The 23,517-nt window shown below is 43.0% G+C and overlaps 1 protein-coding gene across 1 annotated transcript; it reads left to right on the top strand.

Moving 5' to 3' along the window:
• Positions 1–10,620: 10,620 nt before the first annotated feature.
• LOC115157621 (protein FAM111A-like) lies at positions 10,621–23,517 on the top strand. Its single transcript, XM_029706030.1, has 4 exons — positions 10,621–10,685; positions 10,778–10,852; positions 21,130–21,201; positions 21,477–23,517. Exons 1-4 carry the CDS (start codon positions 10,638–10,640, stop codon positions 23,481–23,483), a joined length of 2,202 nt encoding a protein of 733 aa, XP_029561890.1. The 5' UTR covers positions 10,621–10,637; the 3' UTR covers positions 23,484–23,517.

The raw sequence follows: 23,517 nt of genomic DNA, 5'->3' as shown, positions 1-23,517 counted from the left end.
CCAAGGATGTTGTGGAACGGGTAAGGGGTGTAGCTTACCTCTTGGCAGGTGCCTAGGAGCCTTACACTGGGCACACACCGAGCAGGAGGAAACATACACCCTCACGTCCTTAGCCAAGGTGGACCACCAGTACTTCCCACTCAAACAGCGCACTGTCCGACCGATCCCTGGATGACCAGAGGAGGGTGATGTGTGGGCCCAATAGATCAGCCGGTCACGGACAGCAGACGGAATGTTCAGACGCCCAGTGGGACACTGGAGGGGAGCGGGCTCTGCACGTAACGCCTTCTCAATGTCCGCGTCCAGCTCCCATACTACCGGCGCCACCAGGCAGGAGGCCGGGAGTATGGAGGTAGGATCCATGGGCCGCTCCTCTGTGTCATACAGCCGGCCAGTGCGTCTGCCTTCACATTCTGGGAACCTGGTCTGTTAGAAAGGGTAAAACAAAATGGGTGAAAAACATGGCCCACCTTGCCCACCTTACCAGGTTACGGTGGTCAGTCCAGATGGTCAGTCCAGATGAGAAAAGGGTGTTTAGCCCCCTCAAGCCAATGTCTCCAAGTCTTCAACGCTTTGACGACAGCCAACAGCTCCCGGTCCCCCAGATCATAGTTTCGCTCCGCCGGGCTGAGCTTCTTTGAGAAGAAGGCACAGGGGTGGAGCTTCAGTGGCGTGCCCGAGCGCTGAGAGAGCACAACTCCTATCCCAGCCTCGGACGTGTCCACCTCCACCGTGAACCCCAAAGAGGGATCCGGATGGGCCAGCACCGGCACCGAGGTAAACAGAGACCTCAGGTGACCAAAAGCCCTATCCGCCTCAGCCGACCACTGCAACCGAACCGGAACCCCCTTCAGCAGTGAGGTAATGGGAGCCGCTACCTGACCAAAACCCCGGATAAACCTCCGGTAGTAGTTGGCAAACCCTAGATTCCGCTGCACCTCCTTTACCGTGTTGGGAGTCGGCCAATTACGCTGAAATGCGGTCACTCTCCATCTCCACCCGAGGTGGAAATGCGGTATCCTAGGAAGGAGACGGACTGCTGGAAGAACAGGCATTTCTCAGCCTTGATGTACAGGTCATGCTCCAACAGTCTTCCAAGCACCCTGCGCACCAAGGACACATGCTCGGAGTGTATTGTGGAGTATATCAGAATGTCATCAATATACACCACTACACCCTGCCCGTGCAGGTCCCTGAAAAACTCGTCCACAAAGGCTTGGAAGACTGATGGAGCATTCATCAACCCGTTCGGCATGACGAGGTACTGTGGCGGATGAATCAGAATTAGTTGGGTAACATAGATAATTAAGATGTTTTATTTGTATAATATGCATACATTTGTGAGTATGTGAGATACTTGTCATTAGAATGTATCCCTTTGGATAATGAATGTTGACAGTTGCACTACAAGATGTAGTTTAAGTATAACTCTGACTGGTGTGTGAAGTTTGTAACTCTCCTCATTTGGTAATACAGAAATTAGCCACCACAGTACTCATAATGCCCTGAGGTGGTACTAAATGCTGTCTTCCACTCGTCTCCCTCCCGATACACACCAGGTTGTAAGCTCTCCTGAGATCTAGTTTCGTGAAGAAGCGCGCCCCGTGCATTGACTCAATCGCTGTGGCTATGAGAGGTAGTGGGTAACTGCACCTCACAGTGATCTGGTTTAGGGCTCGATAGTCAATACACGGGCGCAGACCTCCCTCCTTCTTCTTCACAAAAAAGAAACTCGAGGAGGCGGGTGAAGTGGAGGACCGAATGTACCCCTGATGCAGGGATTCAGTGACATATGTCTCCATAGCCGCCATCTCCGCCTGTGACAGGGGATACACGTGACTCCTAGGAAGTGTGGCGTCTACCTGGAGGTTTATCGCACAATCCCCCCGTCGATGGGGTGGTAATTGAGTCGCCTTCTTCTTGGTGACTAACAATGCCTTTTCCAGCATGATGGAGCACCTTGCCATAAGGCAAAAGTGATAACTAAGTGGCTCGGGTAACAAAACATTGATATTTTGGGTCCATGGCCAGGAAACTCCCCAGACCTTAATCCCATTGAGAACTTGTGGTCAATCCTCAAGAGGCGAGTGGACAAACAAAAACCCACAAATTCTGACAAACTCCAAGCATTGATTATGCAAGAATGGGCTGCCATCAGTCAGGATGTGGCCCAGAAGTCAATAGACAGCATGCCAGGGCGGATTGCAGAGGTCTTGAAAAAGAAGGGTCAACACTGCAAATATTGACTCTTTGCATCAACTTCATGTAATTGTCAATAAAAGCCTTTGACACTTATGAAATGCTTGTAATTATACTTCAGTATTTCATAGTAACATCTGACAAAAATATCTAAAGACACTGAAGCAGCAAACTTTGTGGAAATTAATATTTGTGTCATTCTCAAAACATTTGGCCAAGACTGTACAGAAAATCTCCTGTGTTTGCGAACACCATTATACCAAAGAAGAAGAATACATTAATGATCATCATCTTTCTGTCGCCTTCTGAGAGGGTCTGCTGGTTTCATTTAATGTTATTCTGCCCAGGTCATCAACACAGCGTTAGATAATAGTTTATGCTGCTCACAGTTCTCGTGGACTGTCCTGTCGTTTTGGAGGAACTATCCGGGTAAGTAGCCCGCTGTTATGATCTCTGAGTGAAACATTGTGAAATATGTTTGTTTTTAAATTGAGACTGTCATGACATGTGTAAACCATAAATATCAATAAAGATATGTTCATACATGAATACATTGTTCTAGTATACAGAGTTACTATAAAGAAGGCAGTCCTTGATCGACCACCTTTCATCACAGCTGATCTGTGCCAATAAAGGCACACCCTCTTCCTTATCGTGCCATTTTCTAGGTCTTGGATACAGTCGGCTGACATCCTATTTTCTTCTCACAGTGACAGAGTACTTAATGGAAAAGTAGCCTATTTCTAAACTTTGGTATCCTAACACATATGACACAATTTTTTATGAGGTAAGAAATGTATTAATGTTGATTGATTCATGTAAACCATAGTTTAACCAAATGTATTCATGTTGATTGATTCATGTAAACCATAGTTTAACCAAATGTATTAATGTTGATTCATGTAAACCATAGTTTAACCAAATGTTTTAATGTTGATTCATGTAAACCATAGTTTAACCAAATGTTTTAATGTTGATTGATTCATGTAAACCATAGATTAACCAAATGTATTAATGTTGATTGATTCATGTAAACCATAGATTAACCAAATGTATTAATGTTGATTGATTCATGTAAACCATAGTTTAACCAAATTTATTAATGTTAATTGATTCATGTAAACCATAGTTTAACCAAATGTTTTAATGTTGATTCATGTAAACCATAGATTAACCAAATGTATTAATGTTGATTGATTCATGTAAACCATAGATTAACCAAATGTATTAATGTTGATTGATTCATGTAAACCATAGTTTAACCAAATGTATTAATGTTGATTGATTCATGTAAACCATAGTTTAACCAAATGTTTTAATGTTGATTCATGTAAACCATAGATTAACCAAATGTATTAATGTTGATTGATTCATGTAAACCATAGATTAACCAAATGTATTAATGTTGATTGATTCATGTAAACCATAGTTTAACCAAATGTATTAATGTTGATTCATATAAACCATAGTTTAACCAAAAAGAGGTGTGCATTGTGGCTCGCGGAATTATGAAGGCTTTGATTTTCAGAGCAGGGCACCGATAAAAGCATCCTGTTGGACATTGATAATCAATATCTTAGGCTAGAAATTCCAGGCGTGGTTAATGCACGTCGCTTGACCCGTATGGAGAATGTCATTGTAAATAAGAATTTGTTCTTAACTGACTTGCCTAGTTAAAAAAATATTATATAAACATGAGAATTTATCACTCTATGTAAAGTTGGGATATATAAGATACGCTGTAAGAGTGTTTGTGCAAAACCCAATTCAATGCAATAAGTGTAAAAAGTTTGGCCATGTGTCAAGTGTTTACAGATGGAAGGAATATGTTATTGAAGAGTCTGTGAATGTAACATTTTGCAACTGTGGTGTGGATCATATTTCCGAATTGTGGACTGTCCTGTCGTTTTGGAAGAACTATCGTGTAAGTAGCCCGCTGTTATGATCTTGAGTGAAACATTGTGAAATATGTTGTTTTTAGGTCAAGACTGTCATGACAGAAATATGAATTATCAATAAAGAAAGCTATATGTTTATACATTAATACATTGTTCAAGTGTGCACAGAGTTACTATAAAGAAGGCAGTCCTTGTTGATCAACCACATTTGATCACAGATCATCTGTGCCAATAAGGCACACCCTCTTATCGTTCCATTTTCTATGTCTAGCATACAGTCGGCTGATATCCTATGTTCTTCTCACAGTGACAGAGTACTTGATGAACAAAACCAAATGTCCATGAAAATAATTACTCAAAAACTTTGAAGGCAGTAGGCTACAGCATGATATTTTTCTCAGCCATAATCACGTGACCTCTGGGATCAGCATGGTATGAAATACATATTAGGAACTAATTCCATAACTCACTAGGGGAGGATTTACGAGGAGTGGTGATACTTGACTAGGGGAGGCTTTAGGAGGAGTGGTGATACTTGACTAGGGGAGGGTTTAGGAGGAGTGGTGATACTTGACATGGGGAGGGTTTAGGAGGAGTGGTGATACTTGACTAGGGGAGGATTTAGGAGGAGTGTTGATACTTGACTAGGGGAGGGTTTAGGAGGAGTGGTGATACTTGACTAGGGGAGGGGTGAGGAGGAGTGGTGATACTTGACTAGGGGAGGGTTTAGGAGGAGTGGTGATACTTGACTAGTGGAGGGTTTAGGAGAAGTGGTGATACTTGTCTAGGGGAGGGGTGAGGAGGGGTGACACTTGACTAGGGAAGGGGTGAGGAGGAGTGGTGATACTTGACTAGGGGAGGCTTTAGGAGGAGTGGTGATACTTGACTAGGGGAGGCTTTAGGAGGAGTGGTGATACTTGACTAGGGGAGGGTTGAGGAAGAGGGTGAGGAGGGGTGACACTTGGGGGGGCTGCAAATACTTGCTAAACTTTGGGAATATAACACTTTTTTGCACTCGTGCAGTACAACTTTTTTTTCACAGCTTCGCAACCACCTTTGAAAAAAATGATAATTTGACATATTTTCTTTTTACTAGCATTTCTTTTAAAATTGTACACAAATACTGGTATGTTGAAAGCGGTTGTGTAGGCCAGGTCACTCCAACCTTGTTCCTGGAGAGCTCCCGTCCTGTAGGTTTTGGGGGAAATTATATTTGTATTATTATATTCTTCTTTCATTTACAAATCTCATAACGTGACTATGAGACATGGCTGTATCTAGGGGGACTTGTATTTAGTTGATCCTGTTAGCTAGCTGAATTTTGTCCTGCTAGTCGCAGGACATGAAAAAACTGCTCAGCGTTTACTGTGAACACTGAGGCTGTTCCTGCTTTAAGTTACAGTTTTAAAACCTCTTCAGGATCGGAACCTTTTTTGAAATTTTTGCCTAAAATGACAAAACCCAAATCTAACTGCCTGTAGCTCAGGACCTGAAATGACATACCCAAATCTAACTGCCTGTAGCTCAGGACCTGAAATGACATACCCAAATCTAACTGCCTGTAGCTCAGGACCTGAAATGACATACCCAAATCTAACTGCCTGTAGCTCAGGACCTGAAGCAAGGATATGCATATTCATGGTACCATTTGAAAGGAAACCCTTTGAAGTTTGTGGAAATGTGAAAGGACTGATCCAATGAACCATTGCATTTCTGTTCAAAATGTTGTATCCAGACTGCACAAATGTGCCTAATTTGTTTATTAATAACTTTTCATGTTCAGAATTGTGCACTCGAACAACAGCATGGTATTATTTCACTGTAATAGCTACTGTAAATCAGACAGTACAGTTAGATTAACAAGAATTTAAGTTTTCTGACAATATCATATTTGTCTATGTCCTGGGAAATGTTCTTGTTACTTACAACCTCATGCTAATCGCATTAGCCTACGTTAGCACAACCATCCCATGGGTGGGACACCGATCCCATAGAGGTTTTTACAGTGGCCAAGTATGCTAGAGTGGCTATTTGAGAAAATGAAAAACAATGGATAAAATGCATCCCCTAACATTTCAACATGGAAATAGCCGTTCTATCATTCAGCCTACAGTAGCAGCCAATGTGTGGTGTTCAATGTATGCCTACATTCCATGAAACTTTTGAAAAAAACTATTCACATTAACCTGTTTATCCACTTGTCCTTCAGTCAAGGAGGTGACTAAAAATGTTGTTGTGTTGTCTGATGCCCCTAGTCAAGTGTCACCCCCTGTTTGATGCAGCTCTGGCTTTGATCTCAAAACAAGCCCATCTACTCATGACCACTGCTGTAAACACAGTCCAGTTCAAAGTAAATGGCACAGATCCATATATTGCAATGGTCTAATGCCATTGCCAGAGAAGCCGGTGTTTGGACTTTGTCTCGGGCCTAACAACACCCGTGCCAATATATCCTCCAAACACTGGCTTCTCTGTCATTATCACTTTTATACAACGGGTTACCAACATATTCAAATAATGATTGACATATTTTCATTAAAAACATTATTTTGATGCATTTATTTATACTTTTTTATCCTTCCACAAGATATAGTCCCGACTCAAATCTAGGGTTGCTACCCAAGCCGGCTGGTCGTTCGTTCTATTGGTTCGATTGCCAGAGACGAGACCCAGTCGTTCAGTCTTTTTGTTCTGTATCTATGGACACGACCCAGTCGTTTGTTCTAAATGTTCCATTGCCATACTGGCTGGCAACGTTCTTATCCCTTGCTTGCTAGCAAGCCAGCAACGGTTAAATAACAGTGATGTCAAACAGTGCAGCCAGAATAACAACGAAGTAGCTGCATTTGCATTTGTTTAAGCTGTTTTTCTAATGACATTTATTTCAATACATCCATAACAATGAGCTAATGATGCGCAATTTCACCTGGCATAGAAAATGTGCTCTTCCGTTAGGTCACTGTTGTTCAGAGGAGATAGCCAATAGTTATTTGTATATATCCATAGAAATGATGCTGATTCATGATGTCGACTGGCTGAGAAAAGCATCCTACCTGTCTTTCATCCCGACTCACGACACGTTCATTACTGTTGGACAGCTGGAGATTGAATTTGAATATTGAAACAATGTTGTAAATGTCAGAGAGACAGACAGCAAAGTTTAGAGAAATCTCCGTTATTGAAAACGAAATATTAGTCCAATAGAAATGTGAGATAATGTCTAGATGCTTTTTATAGTGGAGAGTTTATAAATTGCCTGGCTGGGCTGATGAGACAGTGCATTGCACAGTCAGATGGAACAGGGTAAATAGGCATTTTAACATCATAGATTTAGCCGGTGGTAACTTGTGGAATAGACACCGGCTGGAATGCGTTTTTAACCAATCAGCATTCCGGATTAGACCCACCAGTTGTATAATTGCATGTAGGCTTACAGCAGCTGATTGGTTATGCCGCAGCGGTCTGTGCGGGCTGAGTCAGTGAGCAGTAGAATCCTACTCTGAAGCGTTCTGGCTATAGCAGAATCTCTTTCACAGTTCGTTTTGTTTCGGTACGTTATATTGAAAGTGACTAACATTGCGTTGATTCGATCACAATTGCCACAGTAAAGGGAAACGTTGATAGTGTTAACTAACAGGGAAAACTCTAGAAAGTTCAGTGAAAATTAATCTTGTGCTTCTGGCCTTGGGCTGATATTTATTCTGTGCAGCAGACAAATACGCGCAGCTTAGAGGGAACATTGATTACTGAGTATTTTTGTGTAGGTTGTTGACAAAAAAATTACAATTTAAATCCATTTCAATCCCACTTTGTAACACAATAAAATGTGAATAAATTCAAAGGGTATGAACACTTTTTCAAGGCTCTGTATTTGGTTAGTATCACATTTAATTTATCTCATGCTTGGTAAACAACAGGTGTAGACTAACAGTGTAATGCTTGGTAAACAACAGGTGTAGACTAACAGTGTAATGCTTGGTAAACAACAGGTGTAGACTAACAGTGTAATGCTTGGTAAACAACAGGTGTAGACTAACAGTGAAATGCTTGGTAAACAACAGGTGTAGACTAACAGTGTAATGCTTTGTAAACAACAGGTGTAGACTAACAGTGTAATGCTTGGTAAACAACAGGTGTAGACTAACAGTGAAATGCTTGGTAAACAACAGGTGTAGACTAACAGTGTAATGCTTGGTAAACAACAGGTGTAGACTAACAGGTAAATGCTTGGTAAACAGCAGGTGTAGACTAACAGTGAAATGCTTTGTAAACAACAGGTGTAGACTAACAGTGTAATGCTTGGTAAACAACAGGTGTAGACTAACAGTGAAATGCTTGGTAAACAACAGGTGTAGACTAACAGTGTAATGCTTGGTAAACAACAGGTGTAGACTAACAGTGTAATGCTTGGTAAACAACAGGTGTAGACTAACAGTGAAATGCTTTGTAAACAACAGGTGTAGACTAACAGTGTAATGCTTGGTAAACAACAGGTGTAGACTAACAGTGTAATGCTTGGTAAACAACAGGTGTAGACTAACAGTGTAATGCTTGGTAAACAACAGGTGTAGACTAACAGTGTAATGCTTACTAACGGGTCCTTCCCAACAATGCACAGAGAAATAATAACACAATAAATACATCCACAATGAGTAACGATAACTTGTCTATATACACGGGGTACCTGTACTGAGTAGATGTGCATATACAGTTGAAGTCGGAAGTTTACATACACTTAGTTTGGAGTCATTAAAACTTGTTTTTCAACCACTCCACAAATTTCTTGTTAACAAACTATAGTTTTGGCAAGTCGGTTAGGACATCTACTTTGTGCATGACACAAGTCATTCTTCCAACAATTGTTTACAGACAGATTATTTCACTTATAATTCACTGTATCACAATTCCAGTGGGTCAGAAGTTTACATACACTAAGTTGACTGTGCCTTTAAACAGCTTGGAAAATTCCAGAAAATGATGTCATGGCTTTAGAAGCTTCTGATAGGCTAATTGACATCATTTGAGTCAATTGGAGGTGTACCTGTGGATGTATTTCAAGGCCTACCTTCAAACTCAGTGCTTCTTTGCTTGACATCATGGGAAAATCAAAAAGAAATCAGCCAAGACCTCAGAAAAATTGTAGACCTCCACAAGTCTGGTTCATCCTTGGGAACAATTTCCAAACACCTGAAGGTACCACGTTCATCTGTACAAACAATAGTACGCAAGTATAATCACCATGGGACCATGCAGCCGTCATACCGCTCAGGAAGGAGACGCGTTCTGTCTCCTAGATTTGAACGTACTTTGATGTGAAAAGTGCAGATCAATCCCAGAAGAACAGCAAAGGACCTTGTGAAAATGCTGGAGGAAATAGGTACAAAAGTATCTATAGCCACAGTAAAACGAGTCCTATATCGACATAACCTGAAAGGCCGCTCAGCAAGGAAGAAGCCACTGCTCCAAAACAGCCATAAAAAAGCCAGACTACGGTTTGCAACTGTACATGGGGACAAAGACCGTACTTTTTGGAGAAATGTCCTCTGGTCTGATGAAACAAAAATAGAACTGTTTGGCCATAATGACCATCGTTGTGTTTGGAGCAAAAAGGGGGAGGCTTGCAAGCCAAAGAACACCATCCCAACCGTGAAGCACGGCGGTGGCAGCATCATGTTGTGGGGTGCTTTGCTGCAGGAGGGACTGGTGCACTTCACAAAATAGATGGCATCATGAGGAGTAAAATTATGTGGATATATTTAAGCAATATCTCAAGACATCAGTCAGGAAGTTAAAGCTTGGTCGCAAATGGGTCTTCCAAATGGACAATGACCCCAAGCATATTTCCAAAGTTGTGGCAAAATGGGTTAAGGACAACAAAGTCAAGGTATTGGAGTGGCCATCACAAAGCCCTGACCTCAATCCAAAATAACATTTGTGGGCAGAACTGAAAAAGCATGTGCAAGCAAGGATGCCTACAAACCTGACTCGGTTACACCAGCTCTGTCAGGAGGAATGGGCCAAAATTCACCCAACTTATTGTGGGAAGCTTGTGGAAGGCTACCCGTAACGTTTGACCCAAGTTAAACAATTTAAAGGCAATGCTAGCAAATACTAATTGAGTGTATGTAAAGTTTTGACCACCTGGGACTGTGATAAAATAAATAAAAGCTAAAATAAATAATTATCTCTATTATTCTGACATTTCACATTCTTAAAATAAAGTGGTGATTCTAACTGACCTAAACCAGGGAATTTTGACTAGGATTAAATGTCAGGAATTGTGAAACTGAGTGTAAATGTATTTGATTAAGGTGTATGTAAACTTCCGACTTCACCTGTAGATAAAGTGACTAGACAACAGGATAATAACTTATAGCCTTTTCTTGTTGGCCCAATATAATTTTAATCAATGGCCAATTTTATCTTATTATTCAACTAATGATATTACAATGTGTTGAAATGCAGGCTTTTTATTTTGAAGGTTTTCTCATTACCATACAAAAGTGGCATCGTTGTTTGTGCAGCTGGCAGAATTGTACCATGGGAGATCTAAGGAAGAAACAACAGAAACTGGACCCATTTTTGAAGGTATTTTGAAAGGAGTTCTACCAAACCAACTTTCTACAACTTGAGTCACTGCCAGAACCTGCAGAATGTGATGTTGTTTTTCTGTATTACAGAGGATTACTCGTCCAAGTAATACTTCAAACAACCAACAACAAACTCCTGACCAATCTCCAGGAGCTGTTGCCAAGGTGACACTCTGTCATATTACTTTTAATCTTAGTTCTTTTATTAGTGTGACTTGCTTCAGCAGTTACACTTTAAAATATTGTACAACTTATTTCTGACTCTTCTTTGGAACGCTATTTTTCGTACACTGTGTCGTGGAAATTCTTACACAGGGACACTCAAAGTCAATCTTTAAATAAATAATTGTTTATTGTCAAAGTGCTAGTACACATGTCAATCAGGAACTCTCCCCGGTCAGACCCAGCAGCTGTCTTATACACAGACAATTTTATATTTGCATGATTTAGCATAATTAATGACTCATTACCGTTTTGTTCTATTCATGTGACGGACCAATACTGGTTCATAACATGTGATTCCTCACAAGGTTTCTCCTCTCTAAGCCGAGACCTTGAAACTGAGATCTTTTGTTTGTTCTCCAAACAAGATCTGGTCGTACTGCCATAATGCAGCTACTGATAAGTGAGGATTTGTACAGTCAGCCACTTGTATGAACACAGAAATTGGTTACTAGAACCTCACATGAATAGAAGACAGAAATTAGTTAAAAGAAAAGCACAAACAATAAACTCCCTTAGCACTGTTTATGCTAGATACCACTACTACTACTACTACTACCACTACTACTACTACCACCACTACTACTACTAACACTACCACTACCACTATTAATACTATTTATGCTAGATACCACTACTACTAATACAACTACCACTACTACTACTACCACTACCACCACTACTACTACCACTACTACTAATACAACTACCACTACTACTACCACCACTACTGCTACCACTACTACTACTACTACTACCACTACTACTACTAACACTACTACTACCACTACTACTACTACTAACACTACTATTACTACTACTACTAATACTACTACCACTACTACTACCACTACTACCACTACTACTACTACAACTACCACTACTACTACCACCACTACTGCTACCACTACTACTACCACCACTACTAATACAACTACCACTACTACTACCACCACTACCACTACTAATACTATCACTACTGCTACCACCACTACTAATACAACTACCACTACTACTACCACTACTACCACTACTACTACTACAACTACCACTACTACTACTACTGATACCACTACTACTACTACTACTAATAACACTACTTCTACTACTAACACTACTACTACCACTACTACTACACTACCACTACTACTACTACTACCACTACTACTACCACTACTACTACTACTACTACTACTACTACTACTACTACTATTACTTCTACTACTACCACTACTACTAATACAACTACCACTACTACTAATACAACTACCACTACTACTAATACAACTACCACTACTACTACTACTAACACTACTACTACCACTACTACTACTACTAACACTACTATTACTACTACTACTAATACTACTATTACTTCTACTACTAATACAACTACCACTACTACTACCACCACTACTACCACTACTACCACCACTACTACCACTACTACTACTACTGCTACTACCACTACTACTACCATACTACTACCACTACACTACCCCCACCACTACCACTACTCCACTACCACCACCACTACTACCACCCCACCACTACTACCCCCACTACTACCACCACTACTACCACCACCTACTACCACCACCACTACTACCACCACTACTACACCACTACTACTACCACTACAACTACCACTAAAACTACTAATACCACCACCATCTACCACTACTACTACCACTACCGCCACCATCTACTACCACCACTACTACTACCACTACTTCCACTACCGCTACCACTACCACTACTACTACCACTACTACTACTACCACCACTACTACCACTAACACCACTACTACCACCACTACTACTACCACTACTACAACTCCCACTACTACTACTACTACCACTACTACCACCACTACTACCACCACTACTACAACTACCACTAACACTATTAATACCACCACTACTTCCGCTACCAATAACACCACTACCACCACCACTACTACCACCACCACCCCTACTACCACTACCACCACTAGTACCACTACCACCACCACTACTACTACCACTACCACTACAACCACTACTATTACTACTACCACCACTACTATTACTACTACAACCACTACTACTACTACCACTACCACCACCACTACTACTACCACTACCACTACAACCACTACTATAACCACTACCTCCACTACTACTACCACTACCACCACTACTACTTCCACCACCGCTACCACTACCACTACTACTTCCGCTACCACTAACACCACTACCACCACCACTACTACCACCACCACCCCTACTACCACTACCACCACTACTACTACCACTACTTCCACTACCACCACCACTACTACTACCACTACCACTACAACCACTACTATTACTACTACCACCACTACTATTACTACTACCACCACTACTACTACCACCAATACCACCACCACTACTACTACTACCACCACTACTATTACTACCACTACCACCACTACTACTAGAACCACCAACACTACTACCACCACCACTACTACTACTACCACCACTACTACTACCACCACCACTACTTCTACTACCACTACCACTACCACTACCACATCTACCACTACTACAACTACTGCTACTAACAGTACTACCACCACCACTACCACTACTACTACTACTACCACTACTACCACTAGCACTACTACCACCACCACCACCACTACTACTACCACTACTAACACCACTACTACCACCACCACTACTACTACTATAACTAGTACCACCACCACTACTACTACAATCACTACTACCACCACCACTACTACTACTACCACTACTACTACTACCACCACTATTACTACCACCAAAACTATTACTACTACTACCACCACCACTACTACTACTACTATAACTACTACCACCACCACTACTACTACAATCACTACAACCACCACCACCACTACTACTACCACTGCTACCACTACTACTACTATAACTACTACCACCACCACTACTACTACAATCACTACTACCACCACCACTACTACTACTACCACTACTACTACTACCACCACCACTACTACCACTACTACTACTACCACCACTACTACTACCACCACCACCAACACTACTACCACCACCACTAATACTACTACCACTACTACCACCACCACTACTACTACTATCACTACTACCACCACCATTACTACCACCACTACTACCACTACTACCACTACTACTACAACTACCACCACTACTACTACTACCACGACTACTACCACTACCCCCACTACTACTACTACTACCACCACCACTACTACTACCACCACCACTACTACTATCAACACCACCACTACTACTACTACCCACTACTACTACTACCACTACCACCACCACTACTATCACCACCACCACTACTACTACTATCACTTCTACCACCACCATTACTACCACTACCACTCACTACACCACTACTACTACTACTACTACTACTACTACTACTACTACCACCACCACTACTACTACCACCACGACCACTACCACTACCACCACTACCACTACTACTACCACCACTACTACCATCACTACCACTACTACCACCACCACTACTACTACCACCACTACCACTACTACTACCACCACTACCACTACTACTACTACCACCACTACCACTACTACTACCACTACTTCTACCACCACTACTATCACCACCACTACTACTACCACTACTACTACCACCACTACTACCACCACCACCACCACTACTTCTACAACCACCACCACTACTACTACTACTACTACTACTACTACTACTACTACTACTACCACCACTACTACCACCACCACCACCACCACCACTACTATCACTACTACTACCACTACTACTACTACCACCACCACTACTACCACCACTACTTTCACCACCACCACTACTACTACTATCACTACTACCACCACCACTACTTCTACTACCACTACTACCACCACCACTACTACTACTATCACTACTACCACCACCATTACTACCACTACTACCACTACTACTACTACTACCACCACTACTACTACTACCACCACTACTACCATTACCACCACTACTACTACTACTACTACCACCACCACTACTACTACCACCACTACCACTACTATCACCACCACCACTACTACAACTACCACTACTACTACCACTACCACCACCACTACTATCACCACCACCACTACTACTACTATCACTTCTACCACCACCATTACTACCACCACTACTACCACTACTACCACTACTACTACTACTACCACCACTACTACTACTACTACTACTACTACTACCACCACCACTACTACTACCACCACGACCACTACCACTACCACCACTACCACTACTACTACCACCACTACTACCATCACTACCACTACTACCACCACCACTACTACTACCACCACTACCACTACTACTACCACCACTACCACTACTACTACCACCACTACTCCTACCACCACTACCACTACTACTACCACTACTTCTACCACCACTACTATCACCACCACTACTACTACCACTACTACTACCACCACTACTACCACCACCACTACTTCTACCACCACCACCACTACTACTACTACTACTACTACTACTACTACTACCACCACTACTACCACCACCACCACCACCACCACTACTACCACTACTACTACCACTACTACTACTACCACCACCACTACTACCACCACTACTTTCACCACCACCACTACTACTACTATCACTACTACCACCACCACTACTACTACTACCACTACTACCACCACCACTACTACTACTATCACTACTACCACCACCATTACTACCACCACTACTACCACTACTACCACTACTACTACTACTACCACCACTACTACTACTACCACCACTACTACCACTGCTACTACCACCACCACCACCAGTATTACCACCACAACTATAACCACCACCACTACTACTACTATCACTACTACCACTACCATTACTACCACCACTACTATCACTACTACCACTTCTACTACTACTTCCACCACTACTACTACTACCACCACTACTACTACCACCACCACTACTGCTACCACCACGACCACTACCACCACTACCACCACCACCACCACAACCACTACTACTACTACCACCACCACCACCACCACTACTACCACCACTACTATCACCACCACCACTACTACTACTATCACTACTACCACCACCATTACTAACACCACTACTACCACTACTACCACTACTACCATTACTACTACCACCCCTACTACTACTACTACTACCACCACTACTACTACCACCACCACCACTACTACTACTACTACCACCACTACTACTACTACTACTACTACAACCACTGCTACTACCACCACCACCACTACTACTACCACCACTACTACTACTACCACCACCACTACTAATACCACTACTACTACCACCACTACTACCACCACCACCACCACTAGTACTACCATTGCTACTACCACTACCATCACCACCACTACTACTACCACTACTCCTACCACCACTACTACCACCACTACTACCACCACCACCACCACTAGTACTACCATTGCTACTACCACTACTACTACCACTACTTCTACTACCACTACTACCACCACCACTACCACTACTACTACCACCACTACCACTACTACTACCACCACTACTACTACCACCACTACCACTACTACTACCACTACTTCTACCACCACTACTATCACCACCACTACTACTACCACTACTACTACCACCACTACTACCACCACCACCACCACTACTTCTACCACCACCACCACTACTACTACTACTACTACTACTACCACCACTACTACCACCACCACCACTACTACCACTACTACTACCACTACTACTACTACCACCACCACTTTCACCACCACCACTACTACTACTATCACTACTACCACCACTACTACTACTACCACTACTACCACCACCACTACTACTACTATCACTACTACCACCACCATTACTACCACCACTACTACCACTACTACCACTACTACTACTACTACCACCACTACTACTACTACCACCACTACTACTACTACTACTACTACCACCACCACCACTACTACCACCACGACCACTACCACCACTACCACTACTATCACCACCACCACTACAACTACTATCACTACTACTACCACCACCACCACCAGTACTACCACCACAACTATAACCACCACCACTACTACTACTATCACTACTACCACTACCATTACTACCACCACTACTATCACTACTACCACTTCTACTACTACTACCACCACTACTACTACTACCACCACTACTACTACCACCACCACTACTGCTACCACCACGACCACTACCACCACTACCACCACCACCACCACTACCACTACTACTACTACCACCACCACCACCACCACTACTACCACCACTACTATCACCACCACCACTACTACTACTATCACTACTACCACCACCATTACTAACACCACTACTACCACTACTACCACTACTACCATTACTACTACCACCCCTACTACTACTACTACTACCACCACTACTACTACCACCACCACCACTACTACTACTACTACCACCACTACTACTACTACTACTACTACCACCACTACTACTACCACCACCACCACTACTACTACCACCACTACTACTACCACCACCACCACTACTACTACCACCACTACTACTACTACTACCACTACTACTACTACCACCACCACTACTAATACCACTACTACTACCACCACTACTACCACCACCACCACCACTAGTACTACCATTGCTACTACCACTACTATCACCACCACTACTACTACCACTACTCCTACCACCACTACTACCACCACTACTACCACCACCACCACCACTAGTACTACCATTGCTACTACCACTACTACTACCACTACTTCTACTACCACTACTACCACTACTACCACTACTACTACGACCACCACTACTACTACTACCACCACTACTACTACCACCACTACTACCACAACCACTACTACTGCTACTACCACCACCACCACTACTACTACCACCACTACTACTACTACTACTACTACTACTACCACCCCCACCACTACTACTACTACTACTACCACCACCACCACTACAACCACCATTGCTACTACCACCACCACCACCACCACTACAACCACCATTGCTACTACTACTACCACTACTACCACCACCACTACTACTACCACCACTACTCCTACCACTACTACAACTACCACCACTACAACTACTACCACTACTACTACCACCACTACTATTACTACCACCACTACTACTACCACTACTACTACCACTACTACTACTACTACTACTACTACCACCACCACTACTAGCACCACCACCACCACCACCACCACTACTACTACTACTACTACTACCACTACTACTACTACCACCACTACAACTACTACCTCTACGACTACTACCACCACTACTACTACTACCACCACCACTACTACTACCATTGCTACTACCACCACCACCACCACTACAACAACAACTACTATCACTACTACTACCACCACCACCACTACTACTACCACCACTACTACCACCACTACCACTACTACCACCACCACTACTACTACCACCACTACTACTACCACCACTACTACTACCACCACTACCACTACTACTACCACCACTACTATCACCACCACTACTACTACTACTACCACCACCACCACTACTACTACTAATACTACTACTACTACCACCACCACTACTACCACCACCACTACCACCACCACCACTACTACTACTACTACTACTACTACCACTACTACTACCACTACTACTACTACCACCACTACTCCCACCACTACTACTACTACCACTACCACCACCACTACTATTACCACCACTACTACTACCACTACTACCACTACTACAACTACCACCACTACTACTACTACCACCAGCACTACTACTACCATTGCTACTACCACCACCACCACCACTACAACCACTACTACTATCACTTCTACTACCACCACCACTACTACTACCACCACTACCACTACTACCACCACCACTACTACTACCACCACTACCACTACTACTACCACCACTACTACTACCACCACTACCACTACTACTACCACTACTACTACGACCACTACTATCACCACCACTAACACCACTACTACTACCACCACCACCACCACTACTTCTACCACCACCACCACTACTACTACTACTACTACTACTACTACTACTACTACCACCACTACTACTACCACCACCACCACCACTACTACCACTACTACTACTACTACCACTACTACTACTACCACCACCACTACTACCACCACTACTATAACCACCACTACTACTACTATCACTACTACCACCACCACTACTACTACTACCACTACTACCACCACTACTACTACTACTATCACTACTACCACCACCATTACAACCACCACTACTACCACTACTACTACTACTACCACCACTACTACTACTACTACTACTACTACCACCACCACCACTACTACCACCACGACCACTACCACCATTACCACTACTATCACCACCACCACTACTACTACTACCACTACTATCACTACTACCACTTCTACTACTACTACCACCACTACTACTACTACCACCACTAATTCTACTACTACTACCACCACCACTACTGCTACCACCACGACCACTACCACCACCACCACCACTACCACTACTACTACCACTACTACCATTACTACTACCACCCCTACTACTACTACCACCACTACTACTACTACTACTACCATCACTACTACTACCACCACCACCACTACTACTACCACCACTACTACTACCACCACTACTACCACCACTATCACTACTACCACCACCACTTCTACTACTACTACCACTACCACTACTACTACTACCACTACTACCACTATTACTACTACCACCACCACTACTACTACCACTACTACTACCACCACTACTACCACCACCACCACCACTAGTACTACCATTGCTACTACCACTACTATCACCACCACTACTACTACCACTACTCCTACCACCACTACTACCACCACCACCACTACAACCACCATTGCTACTACTACTACCACCACCACCACCACCACCACTACAACCACTACTACCACCACCACTACTACTACGACCACCACTACTACCACCACTACTACTACCAACACCACTACTACCACAACCACTACTACTACTACTACTACCACCACCACCACTACTACTACCACCACTACTACTACTACTACTACCACCACTACTACTACTACTACCACCAACACCACTACAACCACCATTGCTACTACTACTACCACTACTACCACCACCACTACTACTACCACCACTACTCCTACCACTACTACCACTACTACAACTACCACCACTACAACTACTACCACTATGACTACTACCACCAATACTATTACTACCACCACTACTACTACCACTACTACTACCACTACTACTACTACTACTACCACTACTCCTACCACTACTACAACTACCACCACTACAACTACTACCACCACGACTACTACCACCACTACTACTACTACCACCACCACTACTACTACCATTGCTACTACCACCACCACCACCACCACTACAACCACTACTACTATTACTACCACTACCACCACTACTATTACTACCACCACTACTACTAATACTACTACCACCACCACTACTACTACTACCACTCCTACTCCCACCATTACTGCTACCACCACCACTACTGCTACCACCACCACTACTGCTACTATTACTACCACCACTACTACTACTACTACTACTACCACTACGACTACTACCACCACTACTACTACCACCACCACTACTACTACCACTACTAATACTACTACCACCACCACTACTACTACTACTACTACTACTACTACTACCATTACTACTATTACTACTACTACTACCACCACTACTACTACTACCACTAGTACTACTACCACCACTACCACAACTATTACCACTACTACCACCACATCCACTACTACTACTACTACTATTACTACCACTACCACCATTCACCACTTCTACTGTCACTAACGGCTACTAACCCTCTAGTATTTACAATACAGTCACTACTATACTAGCCTCCATTTTTCAACGCTAGCCTCTAACAATTTAAACTTCAGAAATGATTCCACTATGACCCTTTATTGTAATTGAAGTTGATGTATATGTTGTAACTCATGCATTACAGAGTTCTCATCAGAGTAAATCCTCGGGCAACAAGCCAGGAACATCTAGCCAATCTCAGGATTCTCATATCAAGGTTAGACATGCATTCATCTGCCTGTATTTGCTTAACACTTATCTGTTCTTTAATAATAATCAATTATGAGTATTCTTTTTAGTATAGTCTTCTATTTTACAAGCTGATGTAGCGGAGGTGAGGCGGAGTCACTCTCTTCCTGCATCTTAAAATCGGTGTCACTCTCGGGCCAAGGGGGAATTTCCTCTTGGCCAAATGGTTGAAATTATTTTCCTGAGAGGGAGACTGTGGTTCTAATCCCCTGAGCCTTAACACTTACATCTCTTCTGTCACAGAAAGAAGCACATGATGTAAGCCATTCCTTCCGATACCTCTTCGGATACCAACAATGCAGAGTTAGATGCCATACTCATGAAACGGTCTTGGATGCATTGCGAACAAGCCGGGAGTTCGAGAACATATCAAAGACAAAACGGGAAATTGTCATCCAAAGAGAAAAAGAGCCAAGGGCAGCTGTCAGTACACATTTCCCCTGCCATTTAATTGATAACGATGAGCTAGTGACAGTCAGCTTGATCAAAGTTCCAAGAAGGGGCAGTTCTTCATATACCCAGGGCCTTTCCAAACAGAGGAACCCCCCCCAAAACATACAACCTGACAAGTTGATGGCTTTCTGTGTTGAAACTGAGGGTGGACAAAATGTTAAATGGAAAGTAATGAAAAACCCAGAGCTAAGGAAGAAAGTGAAGTATGTTTGTGTGTACGGATACAAAGGGGAAAAGGTGAAGCAAGCCTTGAGGAGAGATGGGCGATTTGATAAAACTGTCTTTAAAACACGCTGTGTTCTTTCTGAGCCAGAGACGGGTGTCGACACAGAGATGTCCCAGCCAGTTGATTGTCTTGATAGGAAACGTCATCAAGGTCGTAAAGGTGAAATGTTGGTTGTGAAGGTAAAACGTATCGGTCGTGTATCTCAGCCACAGCCAGATAGTCTTGAGGATTGGGACAACACACCAACTGAAGAGCTGTCCGTCCCACCTGGTGGAACATCGGAAGCAGCTCTCTGTCCTCAGAATCCTACCACACCAGACACAGTTAAAACACAGTTTCAGTCAAAGGAGACAGGAAAAGATGATAGATCTCTGGTAGTGAAGCACAAATGGCAAGAGATTCCAAACTCTAAAGAGATCCTAAACATCCTACGTTCCCAATATGCAGGCTTGGTAGATCACATGAAAGAGAGAGAGAATTTGAAGAAGCCTTCAGACGTGCAACAATTCTTAAGAGTAGAGTTTGGAAAGAAAACACAGAGCTTCCAAGAGGTAAAGAAAGTGAAGAGACTGATAGAGCTGAGTGCTTCTGTTTGTCAGGTGAGAATTGAAGGGAATGCAAAAGGAACTGGCTTCTTTCTGTTTGACAAGTTCATCCTTACAAACGCCCATGTTGTCCAGCAAATCTATGTGCCGATAACTAACACGCTGCAACAATCAGTAACAGTCACGTTTGACTTTGAAGACCTGGATGCAAGAACGCAGCAGATACCAGTGAAAAGTGAGGTTGTAGCCTATGGAAAAGATGATTTGGGGAATCTTGACTTTGCTTTGCTGGAGCTTAGCTCATGTCCTGACATCACGTTGCCTTCAAGCTTGCTTGACACCTTCAGCTTTCCGTCTCCAGAGGGGGGAATCTGCATCATCGGCCACCCCGAGGGCGGGGTGAAAAAGAAAGACCCCTGCTTCATCATTCAAAGAGGAGATCGGAAACAAGCTGTAGAAAAACATGTTACAGAAAATGATGAATTATTACATGTCATAAACAACAGATATTTCGAGGAGAACTGGGACATCACACATCTACTGACGGACACAGAGAAGATTACCTACGACACCTGTTTCTTCCACGGTGCCTCTGGCTCTCCAGTCTTCAACGAGTACTGCCAGCTGATAGCTATGCATACAGCAGGCTACTCCTACCAGGGTAAAGGAGGGAAAACCCAGAGTATCATAGAGTATGCAATTCCCCTGTCAGGCATACTTGAGGAGATCATCATCCAAGCGGTGCGTAGGAAAAGAGTTGATGTGCTACAGGGATTCCTGAGCCACAGGAGTCTGAAATTAGACGTAGTGCTGGAAAGAGTCAAGACACAGTCTGATAAAGCCAGTCTGGTCAAGGCATTTCAGGAGAAGCTGCCGTTCAACAGTTACACTTCAGCTACAGATCAGGGAGAGCAGAGAACCTTCCATCAGTTCCTCTTTGATAAAGGCGACGCCACAGGGGTCGACGCCATGGAGGTGGATGATGAACAGTGGTGGAAAAAGTGCCCAATTGTCATATTTGAGTAAAAGTAAAGATACCTTAATAGAAAGTTACTCAAGT

This window comes from Salmo trutta, chromosome 21 (genome assembly GCF_901001165.1).
Source record: "Salmo trutta chromosome 21, fSalTru1.1, whole genome shotgun sequence".
NCBI classification, from domain to species: domain Eukaryota; kingdom Metazoa; phylum Chordata; class Actinopteri; order Salmoniformes; family Salmonidae; genus Salmo; species Salmo trutta.
Note: the sequence above shows the minus strand (reverse complement) of the source record. Positions and strands in the feature narration are given on the sequence as shown.

What these genes read in the sequence shown, in the direction of transcription:
- LOC115157621 (XM_029706030.1), top strand. Translation starts at nt 10,638, where the DNA reads ATGGGAGATCTAAGGAAGAAACAACAGAAACTGGACCCATTTTTGAAG. An exon ending in AACTGGACCCATTTTTGAAG is followed by an intron (nt 10,686 to 10,777) that starts GTATTTTGAAAG and finishes TCTGTATTACAG; the next exon opens with AGGATTACTCGTCCAAGTAA. An exon ending in CTCAGGATTCTCATATCAAG is followed by an intron (nt 21,202 to 21,476) that starts GTTAGACATGCA and finishes CTTCTGTCACAG; the next exon opens with AAAGAAGCACATGATGTAAG.